Below are 17,539 nucleotides of genomic sequence, written 5' to 3'. Positions count from 1 at the left end.
TGGATGGATTTTCATGCAATTTTATATTTGGACTTTATAGCAAGATTTATCGAAGTAACCTAAATTTCATTAAAATTGGATAAACCGAAATCTGAAAATTATTATTTCTTTGTCCGTCGGTCCGTCCGTCCGCATGTAATAACTCCATTCCCAGCTAATTGATTTTCATAAAATCTTATATTTCGCTCTTTTAGACGATTTTTCGAGCCTTCCCAATCATTAACTGAATCGCCGAACTAGACAAACTTTTGGAGTGAATGGATGGGAAAGTTTTTTTTTTTTTTTTTTTTTTGGCTGATGCTATATAAGCATGCTTTCTTGCATCATATGCTTCTACTAATGCTAGAATGCTGATTAAAATCGGACCAATGAAAGTCTGCAATAATTATTTATATATTTTTCATACATATCACATAGATTATCTATATTAGATATTTATTATTATTATTTATTCAGTTTTATTTCTCTGTATAGCATGCAAGCTAGAGGGGTGCGAAAAGAATAGTGACATAGGTTATTTGTTGAGCTACACTAATATTTACAATTGTTATTTGATATACTGCATAAATGCAATGAAGTTAAAATATACACAGAATTGAAAAAACAAAAGGGAAAAGGGAAAATTCTTCTTCAAGGAATTTAGAATTATTCTTCAAATATGTTATACGACTGCGGGTATTCACACGTTATATAAACTAATAGTCTTAATATTTAAGTATAGTTGATGAATGATGTTTATATACACACTGGACCATTTTTAGGACTGTAGATTAGAAAAAAATCCAAAGGTTGGTAAAAAAGAAATAGCGCATGTGGCACCATCAGCTGGATGCAGGAAATGATTCTGACATTGTTTATTTTTAATTTTAGCAAAGCATATGACTCAGTCTCGCACAAGAGGCTACTGTATAACCTGGAATATGTTGGGATCACAGTAAGATTCTTAAGTGAATCGTGAGGAGGATGCATAGAAGGATGCAGAGGGTTGTGATTAATGATTCAGAATGGGCTAACGTTAGAAGTGGAATCCTTAAGGATCAGTTCAGGAACTACTGTTATTTCTGATTTTCTGAAATGAGATCGACGAAGAGTATTTATTTATTTATTTATTTTCTGGTGCAACAAAAGCCTTTGGGCTTCCTTGCATCATATGGCTAATAGTAATGCCATCATGGCTGTAGTACATCAAAATATAATCTGAGCTTACTTTTATTCATAAATTTTATAAAGTCGAGAAGTAATTTTATTAATCAAGTGGGCAAATGCGATTGTAGAGTAAAAGATACTAAGTATACGATTTATCCTCGATTTTAACAAAATTTCTCTTTTGTTTGTTCTTCCAACATCACTCCAAGGGACCGTGGATGCACAAATGTTTTGAGACACACAACAGTAAATATTCTAGGGAATTACAAGTGTGTTAATTAATTACGCTTCACAAATCGGTTGTTTACCTGGTATCTTAATTGGTCCGGGTTTTGAACTGCGAATCACTAATCTTCTGCTCCCTAATGGACGAGGAAGAAAGTGTAATATACGCAGGCGACGATATCGTCAGTAAACGCGCACCTGACGTCTCATTAGTGCTGTCGGCTGCCTCTAGTTCCGTCTCGGGTAAATTAGGTGTGTTATACTGTACTTATTAAGAATATCCCCTCCTAGCGCCATCTGGTGTGTCTAATGCATGCATGATTTTCTGGTTAACGAATGTAGCAAAAGGCAAAAACAAGTTTCCTGTTTTTATAGAATAATTGCACATTTACTGAATGGCTTCTGCCGTGTGTATTAGAGCGTGCTATCGGAAGCATATCTGCAAAACCAGATAGCACGCGCGCATGCATTTCTCTAATGAATGAATAAAGTACACCAGAAAATTATTAAAATGAACAAAGCAAGTTGTCTATGACAATCGTAGGCAACTTTCTTTGTTCGTTTTACCCCTTCTGTATGTTGGAATCATACAGAAAGGGTAAAACGAACCTTGTGTCCCAAACAACGCGGGTGTACTCAAATTGAATGTTTGAACTACACTTGTTTCCAAAACTTAAGTAACAGTCAAAAATTAAGCAACAATCTTTAATGAATAACACAGAACAGTAAAATGATAATGAATACACATGCAGAAACCATGGAGGACACCACAATGGTTAGTTACAGCAGCTAGTATTCCACGATGGATGGAATGCCAACTGCTGGTCAATATGCGATACAGTACCTCCTGACTGCAATACAGAATTAGCGATGCCCCATTCTGTTGATGAAACTATCAAGCACAGATAGCAATGATTCCATTGGTCAAATCCAGCGATACGCAGGAACTTTACATGTCCACAGGTGCTCGTAAGTGCGTCCGCGGTCCGCAGAGAGCTGCACAGCATGAATTTTCATGGCACAGTCTGCTCACCTGTCCTGCATCACACCAATTAGCCCAACGTTCTTGTCCTGTGGAGTGTTAAATGCATTCCGTAGTCTTCAAATCATAGTCAAGTGTGAGTGTTTGGAGAATGCCTGACGGGAGACATTGGTTTTAGTGCCAAAAAACCATGAATGCCCAGTCGTACACTGACGCATTGGCCAATTCCGTGGTCCGGTTGGCAGTTCTATGGAAATAGCCCCCTTCTCCCCACAAGTGCTATATTCTGGCTGCCTTATAGTCCAGCCTGGAATGCGATTAAACATCTTTGCGATGAAGTGGAACACCGAAACAAGGAGCAGCTATGCTCCCCTCCCCTCCCCACTTCTACAGTTGAACTGAGTGCACAGAAAGAAGAATGGACACAGATTCTTGCTGACTAGAAGAAATTGACCGAAAGTGTTCCACGCGGAAATGCGCTCACATCGAGGCCAAAACCGAGTTTGCAATTTATTAATTCACTCATTGGAACTCCAGTTTTTCCAAATGTGATCGAATACTTGTTCGTAATTCATGTCATTATCCAATAGAATTAATACTTTTTGTAATCAAAACGATGAGAATAAGATTAGGACAACTAAGTGCAGAGATATACACGTAGAATGTTCTAATTAAAAATAGTAAATTAAAATTTCCTTCGGTATAGCGTACTGTTGGTATAGCAAGATTCTGTTTCTTTAGGTGCACATCAAGTCCAGTTTCATCATGAACGGAGTGTGTGTTCGATGGCGAGGCTGGGTCGATCTTGAAAGGTTAGACGGAGTCGGATGCCTCGAATACGACGAAGAAAGAGCGCAGGTGAGTACACGCACACAAACATCGTATTAATGAGAAATGGCTTTGTTTTGCGATTACTTTTAAAAGTGTAATGAAACGAAGTCTCGCGAACTGATCTTCCATTATTTAAAAAAATTTAATTATCTTCCATCCTTTTGTGTTTACAGGTGGAGGACACCCATTTGAGGGAACAAATCGAGCGATACAACCAGCGGCTGAGGGACTTTGAAGAGAAGCAAAGAGCGTTCCGGGCACAGCAGGAGAGGCAAGCAGAAGCGGAAGTAGAGGTGAGTAGGCTAGGTGCCGCACTTGACACCGAGGTCAGTTTTCGGAAGAGGTGCCGTAACCCTGTCCTGTTGGACAGATGTTGAGAAGTCTCACAGGCGTGAACTGAACTTGCACGCGCTCGTAATAGACACTGAGGCTGCACACACTGGAACTGTCTCCCGCTCTTCCACCTGCTTTTAAATGAGTTCCCAGTTTTGAGATTTACACAATTTAAAAAAAGGAAGAAAAAAAATTGTTTGAACGTGTGCCGTTCGTCCAGAAACGCGGGAAGAAATGACGGAGTTCATTGTGAGGAAGCAGATGGTAGACAGCAAGTGTGTGCCATCTCGGTACCACGTGCGCTATTTGGAGGCACAGCACAACCCAGTCAGCTAGGCGGGCGCTCCATCTCTACGAAAGCGGAGCGGTGTGCCGGACAAAACCGAACTGAGAACGGGCACCCCCTCTGGCACCCTCCTCCCCACACAACTACAGGGGGGACATCACCTCTTCAAGTACCCTTGGTTTTAAAAAGATCTGAAATGTGATCTATAGTCTCAACCCGTCAATTAAACGCTCTTTGGGAGTCACAACACTCGCTTGTAGGAAGATGCAGCACAAAGAGGGATCGGGGAGCGCATGGAAAGAAGTTAGCAGCTGCTTCAAAAAACTACGGTTCTAAATTTCTTCGCTAATAATACGCTTTACAGCTGCTGATCGAACGTATGTTTCTCCCTCCCGTTTTGACAAACTCCTCCAACGTCGTTTTACAGTAAATGGGGGGTTGGAGCTTTTAGGGAAATTTGGTAGGGAAGTATAATTGAGTGTTTGGTTTGTTCGGAAAAGAGGAACTGATACCGAGTGCTTTGGAAATTAGTAAAACTCGGTATGTGGCCATTACGAAACTCTGATGACTCAATTCCAAATGTACGGAAAAATGGCCCGTGTGGTGAAGTCTCCATTTGCTTTAATGTGTAACGTTCCGTGGAACGAACGGAACTTGTGTTCTTTCCTTATCCTCCTGATATTGTAATCTGCAATACCATTCATTATTATACTTGGTTTTCAAAGAGAGGCTGCTTTGGATTCATTTTCCTGCTTATGAAGCGTTACTTACTCTTCAAACTGCCGCATGTTCGATCGGTTCATGAGAAAGCAGACTACCATACAGCAGTGAGTTTCTCAAGCCCCCTCTTTGGGGGAACTAGAAAGGTTGTGGGCGATGGTTGTCACAAAATAAAATTAAAAATCGTAAATAATTAAAGCAACAAACGAAGTTTGAGTTTTGTGGTGGGTTACGTTAAGTGAGATGCACGTTATGGGCCCAAGGAACTAAGACCGTGAGGTATCAGTATATTGTTTTCGTATTTGCGTTTATCCTTCGGTCGGTTTGCTTGTTTGCTGGACGATAAACCACAGTTTCCGGGGGATAAAACCATGCAACCCTCGCGAGAGAATGACCAACTCGGCCACGTTAAAAATAGCCGATTAAATTTCGAGCTTGCGCTCTCTGATAGGAAGCACAAGATCGAAGGCAATTCAAAGTTTACTACTCTAAACATTTTACAGTAGTAAAATTTGTTTTGGCTATGTACACAGATGCATTTAAAGTTAACAAGGACAATGTTGAATGCCTATGTTTTTTGACGTATTGGCCTGGCATTGGTGAGTTTGGTATCTGGCAGTTTTGTTACCTTACGTCTTCGCGGTAGTACAGTTAGTAGAACCGCCATCCTCCCAACACAGAATAGAAAAAACCTGAGTTCGAATCCCATCGATGACGTGAAGAATTTCTAATCATCAAGAATTGGATGACTTTGTGGGGGGTTTGGGTCTGGCCCAATATAATGTGGAGTTCCTGATATTCCGTTTAAAAGAGTGGAATCTAACTGGATCCCAACTGCAAGAATTCCATACACAGATAAAGACAAGTCACTTTTGCACGTTTTAACACTGTTACAGCATCCCTCCGCTATTTTTTTATTGATTGGTTCTTATGAAGTAACTGGAATTTGCCACAATCCTGAAAAGTAGCATATTATTATAGACAGTTGAAGTAAAAGTATCCGTTCATATTAAAGAACACCAAGGAAACGTGAAACATATGTTAGAGAAGATCAGATGTGACACGCATAAATGGGACGTCTGTGGGGATTTCAAGATGCTGGGTTCTTTCTGAGTTTGTAAGGTGGCTTCACTAAGTTCCCTTGCTTTCTTTGCTTCTGGGACAGCAGGGCAGTAGGTTGCACTACAGAAGAAGGGAATTGTTCGCCAGAACTGAGTTGCAGCTTACCGTACATAATGTACTATACAATTTCTTGTTCCTGGTCAGACAATTTGTTAAAGCAATGGTTCCTCAAAGTAATGCCTTCAAGCATATTTACGAGTATGACATATTTCCAAAATTGTCTGATGCAAAAGTGAAAGGTGGAGTATTTATTAGTCCACAAGTTGTGCAGATGGCTTCACAAGAACTGGAAGACAAAATAACTGCTTGATGGGCGACTATATTTGTTTCTTGGTTCGAGATGGTCACACTGACCACAAAAGACAAAGATGTACATTTTAAAGGAAAATTTTTGATTAACCCGAGGAGGGTTTAATTTGTGATATTTTAAGCTTGTTGTTTACTTGTAGCAAACAGTAATACTCCTTATTCTGTACAGAAATAAGTGTTAATAAATCTTATATAGTATTATTACATGTTTACTTTTTTCTTTCATTTCTGGGCAACCATGGATGGTATACAAAAACTAATGTGATATTCGGAACCAGCACGCCCAAATTCATAAAGAAACCAAGAAACACAGACAGAGGAAAGATGAAATCACAGCAGCTGTGGAGGGCGTCTCTGAAGAAACACTTGGCTATAGTTACGGTGAACTTCAGTCAATACCTACGCATCGTCTTGGATGCACAAGACCATTCACCAACATCGATTAAAATGTACCACTCGCTGATATCGAATGCGTAATAATGTCCCATGTCTTTCGTATTTAATGGTACCAAACTCGCCAATGCCAGCACAATACATCAAAAAATATAATCATTCAAAACTTCTGTACCTTTTCTTGATGTCTGTATATTGCGTGTTCAAGCAGAGAAACCGTTCTAGAGGTCGGTTTCTCTGCTTAACGAAATGACTTTAGTGTTTCTACTGTGGTTTAGTGGTGGTAAAGCCATTATTATCACTGCCAGATTGCGATTTTAGATGCACCTTAAAAAAAATATATATATAAATTTCGTATTCAAATTTTTTTGCAGTTTAAACACCGGAAGGAAGTATCGAAAGCATCAATAGCCCTAGCTTAGTGTAGGAACAGACACCCCTACTATATAAAGCCCGAAGGAAGTGAGAATCATCGGTATCATCCGTACATTTGGTTTGTCTATACACAAAGGGATCGTCCGTTGCCTCGAACAGACCGATTTTTATCACTGAAGGAAAGAAAACGGATTAGGACCCACCCGAGACGGTTATTTCGACACCACCTGACCTCCCCTTTACCCTCTTTTTTCTATTACCTTTTCTTCCCCCCTCCCCCCGGTGATCTTCTCCCAACAGAAACTTTGCTATAGCTGTCCGGCTTACAGCTTTTAGGTCTATTCAGTGCCCTCCTGTGTCCTCTAATGCATGCTGTCAATAGTAATGGAAAAAATCTCTTCCAAAAAAAGACAAATGTCGGCAGAAAAAAGCATAGTGTTCTAGTATTGAGTCAGCACAGCACGTGCATCTCCTTTGATATTCGCTTTGGCGACATCCGTCGAATCAGTCGGCAATTTTTTTTTTTGCTCGAGTTCAACGTATTTAACTGCGTTTTGTAATAATTCGAAAATTCAGTTGGGATTTGATTTATTTATTTATTTTTTACAACGATGGATTGCTAAGTATAGAATTCGTATTCTCTGGATCGTTATTTAATTTTAGGGTAGGTTTTGTCCCGTTGGGGTTTTAAAAACTTGATAGGCTTAATACACACAAAGATCACTACGGACCCAACTGTCTGCCCCACCCAATTTCTCCACACATATTTCGTAAGGGATGACATGCTTATATAACAATTGCGAAGCCATCTGCTAGATCTTCCTTTTATATTTCAACACCTGGTAGAGCGACCCGACTTCCAACCTATGACCTGCTGTTCTGTAAAGGAGGCGATCTAAAAATCAACGACTGGACGCTGCCTTCTTTTGCTATGAAAAGAATTCGACACGAGAGAGTCTCTGTAAATCCTTTAATGGGATTATATCACGACCTGACTCCGCCAAGCGTGGGCTCACGGTGTCGCGTGAGAAAAGTTCAACAGCTTATCCAGTGCATTGGCTGATTATGCATGTAATGAGAGTACAATACATTTTATCTTCTGGATGTGTTCTATGTTCTAATATTAAGGCAGGACTTCCTTTACTTCTTTGCGCAAAGATGCTGGAACCCGAACATCATACTTCCTAATTTGGTAGGTAGTTAATTTTACCTACATAGTTCTTTCTTGCCATATCCTTACAATCTTTCTATTAGCTGCTTTGGTACAAAAACGAATATTATAGAGAGAACAGGACTCATGTCGACCTCTCTCGAGTCGAATTATTTTCACTGCAGAGGAAGTTAGCGTCCAGTCGTTGATTTTCAGATCGCTTTAAAAGATGAGACTGCCATAACACTGTTTCAGCTGTTGTTGTTGTTGCAAGGTTTTAGGTGTATCAGCAAGCAACTTAGGCTATACTGTGCCGAATATAATATGTCCGTAAATTGCGTGTGTTCTGTGCTGTTTGCTGGACAAATAACCCGAGTTTCCGGGAGGGAAAAAAATCCATCTACCTTCGCCTGAGACCGACTAACTCAGCCACGTGTGAAAAAGACGCATAAAAATTCCTCGCGTAATCGATGGGATTCGAACTCAGATCTTTTCCACCCAGTGCAGGCGCCTCCGTAGCCAGGTGGGCAGGAGCAGCAGTGCGTAGCACACGCTTCTTAATTAGACCGGGGTTCGAGCCCGTGCCCACCAAAAACGGAGGATGCGGAAAGGTCAGGGAATGACCACCGCATATCCCCGGAGAAATATGGCCTTAGTTGCTAATGCTCCTAAAAACCAAATAACAAACCACCAGGTGCGGGGAAGAGGGCGATTCTACCAACTGTGCTACCCACAAAGGCACTGTTCCATCCTTTACTGGTCCCTCTTCCCATCGCAAAAGGGAACGGTGTGTTTGGATTCGCGACAAGGCAACTAACATTATGAGGTGTCACATCTCATGTCCTGTGAATTGCGTGCATTTTATTGTCGGTAGCCCATTTTGGTGGATGAAAACAATACAAATGTCCACTGAGACTGAATATATCAGCCACGGTGGGGAAAAACCCATAAATATTAACATTACAATATTTCTTTCATCTTTTCTATTCCGTGTTTAATACAGTACTTCTCTTCGTGTTCTTTCTTTTTGCGTCCTATTATCTAATTTAACCATCCTCTTTCTTTCGTTTCGCTATCTATCTATATATATATATTTTTTTTTTATGAAACCCCCAAACACGAAAGGTATCAAAACCTATAGTACTTAGTACCATGCATGGATTGAAGGAGAAGTATGGGGGGAGGGGGATGCCGGAAACTTTGCTCTAGAGACTAAATATGGGTTTCATCACTTCAAGCCTCCAATAAGCAAAGTGTCGGTATTTCACCGGTTGATGAAAGTCATCTACCACCTATCAGTCTGGATGTAGTATTCGCCCATTCTTTGCTTTTGTTTTCATTTAATTTGCTGGTTTATTATCTGTTCCTCCACTGTTTCCAATAATCTGTATTCTTCGTTGCGAGCTCTACTTTTTAAATTTATTATCATTCTTTCCGTCTACCCTTTCTGTCATCCACTTAGTCTTTCTTACAGCCTTCTTATTTAATGTCTATATTTATTTAATCTTTCTTTCGGTTCTCTCTGGGTAAATATCTATTTATTGGAAATATGATTTCGAGCGTGCAATTGTCTTTTAACAAACTGGACTTGATTTAATTCACAACATTCTCAAAAAAGAAAAGGATTGAAAGTATGAAAAGACTACTAAAGTAATCCTAGCTAAATCTATTTCTGAGAAATTTCCTGAAACAGAGGAAAAAACGTAAGTGTGTGTGCGTGTGTCGGAAGAGAGAGAGAGAGAGAGAAATGAACAGAAAGAACTGTACTTCAAAAATGCAATGAAACAAAATTTGGTAGCCTATGAGATGATAACAGATTTTGTAACTACTTTTGTTTGTAATTATTCCTGAATCGCAAAAGGGAGGGATTATTTTCCTAAACTTTTCACACTGCAGCTTTCATACCCTACTCTATCGCCCTACAACTAGAAAAATTTAATAAAATCTTAAATTTCATACCCGAATTTCGTTCGAGAGATAATGATCCACATCTAATGTTTTGTACAAATCTTCTTTCAACATTATAACGGTTGTGTTCAGTGGTGCATATGACGCGTTGTGCGACTACTGAGTTTTCTTTTAAAGAGAGCCTGACATGGTTTATCGGGAGTAAAATTTAGAAGCGGATTAATTTGTTCAAACAGGCACAGTAGTTGAAAGCATCTTCCTGTAGAAAGATCTTTAGCAGGCGTGACAGTCAGTTCTCTTCCCCCACCACCTCCGACCCCCATATCCCTTCTTCTCACAACGGTCGAGTGAGCTTTGTCTAATCCTATAAGCCCCTTACAGTTAAATGTCATAAATAGTATGCCGAGATTTATGCCTCCGTGAGTGCCCTTAGAAATTAGGGAACGCCAGAGAATAAAAGAAAAGCAGCTAAGACCGCAAAGAACGAGCGCCACCTAACGTTCAGGATTGAAACATTGACAGTTTTTCCACGATTAGTTTTAATGTAATGAAAGCTGTGATTTAAAAATGAAATAATAAGACTGTTAGCAGTGCCATTAGAGTCACGAAGTTATTTTTTTATATATTTTTTGCTAACTTTAGATATTAAAATAATTCGAATCAAAGAAGCCAACCGAAGAATTGCACAGTTAACGGAAAATGTTCTAATTATAAATAAAGAGAATGGAAAGAAAAGAAAAAAGATAAAATTCTAATTGCTCAACAACTCCCAGTGGAATTCCTAACAGAGTTCTCCTTCCATTAACCCCTGTTGATCTGAAACCCTCGTTGCACATAACTAATGAGATTCGTCGAAATAAAAAAAATACATCTGCTGAAATATAAAGAGACAGTGACGCAATACACATTAAGAAGAGGTGTACGACGAAGAAATATTGTAAAGACTGCACCGAAAAAGAAAGAAGACTACATATTGAGAGCGCCACAGTAACGTTCAATTCTTTCTCTCATCGTAATTACACTCCTTTGCAAATCAAAGTGATGAAGTAGCAGTTATGGGACGAAGTAAAGATATCACGGAGTCTCAACAGAACATGACTGTGAGAATTCGTGCGTTGGGTGCTTCCATATCGGAAACGGCACGTTTTGTCAGTTGCTCACGGTTAATGTGTACAAAGAATGGTTTCGAACGGGTCAAATCATCTCTTGCCGACAGAACTGTAAAGGATTACGCAGGGTGGATGTTCGTGATGAGCGAAGAGTACAGCGCGTTGTACAGGTTCAACGGCGAGTCACTGTGCGACAGTTGAAATCGCAATACAATATAGGGAATGCAAGCAAAATATCTCAAATGACGATGTGCTGCACACTCAGACGTATGGGGTTCTACAGCAGATGACTCAAAAGACACCCTCCCCTCACTGCGGATCATCGTCGACTGCGAATGCTGTGGTGAAAACAACACGCTCGTTGGACACTGGACGACTGAAAATGAGTTGACACTCATTTTCAGTCCTCCAGTCAAAACAAGCAACACGAGCCCATGGACCCATCATGCATGATGCCCACTATCCAGGCAGGTGGTGGTGGTTGCTTAATATGCAGCATGTTTTACTGGAAAGAATTATGACACCTGGGGCGTCTGGACCAACGTTTCACTGGTGAGGTCTACCGGCAACTCTTAGGAGACCTAGTGCACTCTGCCATGTTGCCTTTTTTCTGGACAGAAACGGGATCTTCCAAGATGATAATGAGCCAGCTGTGTCATCGGGCCGGCACTGTGGACGAATAGTTCGAGGAACACAAAGTGTGTTAGTTGTCAGACTGCACCAGGGGAAGTGGTCTGTTGTGTAGCGTTTTGCTCTGTTGTTTCTCTGACCATTTAGCCGTTGGGCCCCTATTGGGACCCACCGTTGCTCACACTTTTCCACGAGGAGACAGGTCAGGCACCCAGTAGATTATTTAAGTACTCTGCAGGCTCCACCACCTAATTTCCAAGGATTTCAGTGGAAAGCCTTTAAAAAAAAAGGGGGGGGGGTGTACACTAGAATTTGACCGAATGAGATTTACAAGAAAGCGGTAGAATTTGGCGGCACTGTTAAGGGGTGTACTCGGTCGGTTTAGTGAGAGAGGGGGGAGACTGAAGACTGTGGGGAAACAGATAGAAGAATAGGGACGATAGAGTAGGCATCCCCAAAGAGGTCAGTGGAGATGAGCCCCACCAAGCGAACTTCGAGGAACACAGTGAAGATATCACCCATCTTGATTGGCCTCCAAATGAACACCAATGGGATGTTTTAGACCGGTGAACTGAGGCGTACGGACACGCAACCGTCATCTATTCCGACACTGTGGAAAGCCTTGCAGGCAGGATGGCTTCAGATCCCTACGGATATCTTCAGACATCTAGTGGAGTCAATGCCTAGGCCAATAGCGGCTGTTATCTGTGCGGGTGGTGGGACAACACGGTATTAGGTGGGTGGTCATAATTGAGTGTATATATACACACAAACTGACTTTACTGAATTTTCTTTAAAAATATTGCATAGTTCGGATAGCCCAGGACCCCAAATCCCAACGAACGGCTTCTCAATCCAGGCAAGAACTCTTATCTTTTTCCTAATATTAATTCTTGCACCCATCCCCCTGAACTCAGACGTATGGGATTCCACAGCAGACGACCCAAAAGACACCCTCTCCTCACCGCTGATCATCATCGATCGCGCAGTCCTATCAAAACGGCGCAACACCCTTGTTCTTTCATCTAATGAAAGCAGCATAATACCACCTTATCCCTTCGCTGTCTTAACCGTTCATGTCGAACTGTTTGCTAGCAGCAATTAGGTGGCGCATACCGTGTTCGTCAATGAATTTTTTGCTCTGCAAAAGTTGTTTTAATTTGTGGTATTCTCTGTGCATTATTGGATATAATTTGGCGTCCTGGATTCTCCTTGAGTTGGTGAGTTCGTACATGCCATTTTTATTCCAGACTTTTAGGGAATAGCAATGTTATTAACGATTTTCAAAATATTTCCTTGCTGCTCCAGCTACCACGTTGTTCCTAACGAACATGGCTGCTCCCATATTAGTCTGGCTGTTGCTTATTGATGAACTGCCCTTATTCCACTTGGAATTAGTAGTATTTTGTTGATTGTTAGCTATTAAGTTGTATTTTGGAACACTGGGAAGATTAACTGTACTCCCGACACATTAAATGCATATTACCATGATGAGTTACGGGGTTTTTGCATACGTATACTAGTGCTAACGATAATTACGAAGCTAGAGGGTGGCCATTGCTTCTTCCTCCTTAGAAACAAAAGGCTTTGTTCGTAGACCAAAAGTCACGTGACTGTGCCAACACGTGGATTTGATTTGGTATGCAAATTGCAGCTCCCCCTTGTGGACGCGCTAGGAACCAATACTCTGATTAATAACTAAACCACTTGGACAGTCCAATACCAGCCCAATCCTGTGTCACTTGCTTTTCACCCCTAGCGAGCTGCATCCCTACACTCATACTTCAGTGCACACTTTTCATCCCAAATTACGGACTGAAATTTCTACCATGATTACATGCGAAAGCTCCAGTTCCACCACTAAAGAAGGGCCTGACCCTGGTAGCCCATCTCAGCCCAGTGTCCCAACTAAGACTCCATCAAAGAGTGGTAATCTTGTAATGAAGAAGAAGAAAAAGGACAGAAAGAAGATGAAAGAACCAAGAGCTGGCATCTCCCTAGCTGCATACCCCTCCCAAGATGAGGGTTGCCCACTGTCTGTGGAATCTGATCAGGGCCCTGATGGCCCATTATGCTCTGCCTTATCAGCCAGCTCTACTGCTACCTCCCAACTGGCCACCAAGACTCCTGCACTGATAAGTCCTCCTTCTGCCTTGGCCCTTACCATTGCATCTGGCCTCAAATCTTCTCCAAGGCTAGGAATCTCTCCACCCTCTTCTGATTTAACCTCTTTGCATCAGAACACCTCCAAACACCAACAGGCACCTAGTGCTGATGTTCCAGAAGCCATTGCTGATTCAACCCCTTTGCACAAGGACATCTCCAAACTCCACGAAGCACCTAGTGCTGCTGTTCCAGGAGCCACTTCTGATTCAACTTCATTGCACCAGGATATATCCAAACTCCACCAAGCACATACTGCTGCTGCTCCAGGAGCCACTTCTGATGCAACTTTATTGCACCAGGACATATCAAAACTCCACCATACACCTAGTGTTGCTGTTCCAAGAGCCACTTCTGGTTCAACTAATTTGCACCAGGACATATCCAAACTCCAACGGATTCTGGTTTCATTCCTGAATAATGACACCAACCGTTTCACTAAGACAGCAGGTAATTATGTCCAGGAGCTATGGTCAAGTTTGGAGGTCATTACTACTCAGTTGCTAATTGACAACGAAAAGCTGAAAGCAGTGAATGAAGAGCTGCGATCGAGGACCGCTGTGCTGGAGAGGGTAGTAGACACGTTTTCCAAGCTTCCTGTCGCTGTTGGTTCTGAAACCAGTTCTTCTGAGAACCACAGATTCTCCTGTCCTTCGACTGAGGCCACCTCCTACACAAGCATCGTTCGCAAAGGACAAACCCTGACCTCTACTCAAGAAAGCAAAATACTGCGGACCCCAGTTGCCATAAGCAAACCACATCACTTGCTGCTCTTGAGGGCCAACGAGACTTCGGAGCTTAAAACGAGCAATGATATAAAAGAATTGGTCACCAAAACACTCAAGACTGACTACAGAAGTATCAAAGTAAGATCACTGAGATCTATCAGAAACCGGGGTGTCCTTCTGGAAACAGCTACACAAGAGGATTTGTCTAGTATCTCCACCTCCAACTCCTTGGCCAGTGCAGGTATTGTCATTACCCCACCCAGGAAATCAAATCCCACGCTAGTGATTTATGACACGTCTAAAGACCTATCCAATGAGGCCCTCATTGAAGACCTTTATTACAAGAACCTGGCTGACTCTGGGTTCCCTTGGGAGGAAGTAAAAGTTGAAACCACAGTAAGATTTGCCATTAAGGCCAAATCCAGTTTGACAGAGCACCGTGTTGTTAGTTTCTCTCCACGCCTCTACAAGTACATATCATCAACTGATAGAATCTTCCTTGGCTGCAATGCGCACAGATTCCGCCCATTCACAGTGGTAACAAAATGTTTCCTCTGCCTGGGTTATGGGCACACTTCCCAGAATTGTTCCCACAGCTCCCCCTCTTGCGGACACTGTGCTCGCAGTGGACACGTTAATGCAGAGTGTCCCCACCGAGATGAAGAGCCTAGCTGCATAAATTGCAAAAGGCGAAGACGGAAACATAACCATTCTGTCCGGGACATCTCCTGCCCAGAATACCTAAGAGCATTAGAACTAGTACGGCAAAGGACCGCTAATGTTTAGTCCAACCAGCTCTACTCTTCGAGATGGTTCCATTGCTAGCCCCCTCCACTATACTGAAAATTCTCCTTCTATACCTGGACCCTGGAGTCTCAAGATTATGCAAATCAATGGGCACAGGTCACGTACTGTGGCAGACGAAATCCGTCTTGCTGCAGAGAGCCACTCTGTTGACATCATCTTGATTCAGGAGCCATTTGTCACTAGGACCCATTCTCTTCACTCTGCAAAAATCACTGGGTATTCCATTCATACCCGCATTATTCAACCTGCCCAGGCAGATCCCAAAACATGCATTGTGGTGCTCAACAGAGATCTGGATGTCTTGGTCATTCAGGGACTCTGCAACCAGTTTGCAACGTCCATCCAAGTCACATACGCTGAACAGTCTTTCTACCTGATGTCACTCTACTGCCCCCCATCAGCAGATATCAACGACTCCCTTAACTTCTTGGAGTATGCCCTGGACTTCATCGGCCCCGAATCACTCCTCATAGCCACTGATGCCAATGCAAAATCACCATTCTGGTTTAGTTCTACTACCGACACTCGGGGAATGCTGGTTGAGGACTTCATCATCAGCAGGAATCTAACGATCCACAATCAGCCTAGTCAGTATACAACTTACAGCAGCTCCATTGGAGAGTCAAACATTGATCTCACCATTTCCACAAAGAAACTTAGCCCTCTAGTCTCAAATTGGGAAGTTATTCCCAACTGGACAATTAGCGATCACAGAGTTATCCTGTTCTTCATAACATTAACTACAACTATAAACACCAATGAAACTAGGATTCCGGACTTTGTTAGATTTTCCATCAGAAATGTTGACTGGGAAGCTTTCGAAAGATCAATTGTCTCAGATTTCCCTCTCACGGATCCAACCCAATACAGTGTCCGCACTGCTGACGAATTAGTTACCACCTTGCAGCAAGCTGTCCTGAAGGCCTCTTATAAATCTGCCAAGAAGAAAATCTTCCGTTCCACTGTACGTCCTTGGTGGACTCAGGAACTTACCTTGCTTAGACGGTCCGTCCACCGATCTCGCCGATTTTACCAGCGACACCGTGACTGGCCAGCCCCAGAAGTAGCACGACTATACAGCGACTACATCGCTAAGAAAAATGAATACACAAAGGCTATTGCAACTAGGAAGAAGGAAACATGGTCTGACTTTGTCAGAGAATCTGGCACGACAAATCCATGGGGCCTGGTTTACAAGATCATGCGGGACAAAATCTACAATCCGGACATCTTCAGCACAGTGATTGCGGACTCCCGGGAGACTTCCAACTGGCAGGACTCAGCCAATCACATCCTGGATAAGCTATTTCCACCAGACGACACTGCTCAGGACTTGTCTGAGCATACTGCTATTCGCACTGCAAACAATAGTTATGAATCAGATGAAACCACAGAACCTTTCACCTTGGAAGAATTATCAGCAGTTCTCCAAAATATTAACATCCAAAAATGTCCAGGATTAGATCTCATTGAATACAGTTTCATCCTCCGTTTTCACAAGCTTCGCCCAGAGTATATACTCTTACTGTACAACAAATGTCTTCAGGAGGGATGTTTTCCTGTGGACTGGAAGATCTCGCTACTGAGACTAATTAAGAAGCAGCACAAAAACCCTACTGACCCGCGCTCTCACCGTCCAATTGCACTACTTGCAAACTTTGGAAAAATACTGGAGCGGCTTATGGCGCTCAGGACAACAGCTCTCTTTCAAGCACAGAATCTCCTCTCCCCCTGCCAGTATGGTTTCACTCCAGGACGATCCTGTGAGGAAGCTCTCTTCGATCTAGTTCTGCACATAGAAAACTCTGAAGCAAAATTTGAACTTGCCATCTTCATTGACTTCGAGAGCGCGTTTGACACTGTTTGGTGGGACAGTGCTCTGGCACGCCTCCGGACAGCCTCCTGTTCCAGCCATCTCTATAGACTTTTTCAAAGCTACTTTTCAGATAGAACAGTAATTTTAAAGTCAAAATACCATCACGTCTCCAGGCCAATCACCCGGGGGTGCCCTCAGGGCTCAGTCCTGGGACCTCTCGTGTGGAATATGATCCTACAAGACTGGCTTTCCCGCTCCTTTCCCAATACCAAGATTGTTGCTTTTGCGGACGATCTCACGATAGTGGTGTCCGGCCGCTCTCGCAAAGCCATAGAAGACAATGCTAATCGGGTCCTTGACGACCTCTCTTCCTGGGCTGCACTAAATAAACTACGGATAAATCCAAACAAGACTAAAATGATGCTATTTAAAAATAAGCTGGACCTCAGGCGGCCTCCGCAAGTTAAAGTCTCTGGGGTACAACTTCCCATTGTCACACAGACCAC

General features: G+C 42.3%; 1 protein-coding gene across 1 annotated transcript in view; it reads left to right on the top strand.

Annotated features, from left to right (window-relative positions):
• The window catches only part of LOC150082591 (protein big brother-like), a 95,121-nt gene that overhangs the window by 68,810 nt on the left and 8,772 nt on the right, over window positions 1–17,539 (top strand). Inside the window, exons 4-5 of the mRNA XM_090378705.1 lie at window positions 3,095–3,211; window positions 3,358–3,477. Coding sequence (XP_090234831.1) covers window positions 3,095–3,211; window positions 3,358–3,477 — 237 coding nt within the window. The remainder of the gene's footprint in view (window positions 1–3,094; window positions 3,212–3,357; window positions 3,478–17,539) is intronic.

This window comes from Mastigoproctus giganteus, chromosome 7 (genome assembly GCF_048544385.1).
Source record: "Mastigoproctus giganteus isolate SK-2022 chromosome 7, ASM4854438v1, whole genome shotgun sequence".
In the NCBI taxonomy this organism is placed as follows: Eukaryota; Metazoa; Arthropoda; class Arachnida; order Uropygi; family Thelyphonidae; genus Mastigoproctus; species Mastigoproctus giganteus.
The sequence above is the reverse complement of the archived record's forward strand: the minus strand, read 5'-3'. Positions and strand labels throughout refer to the sequence as shown.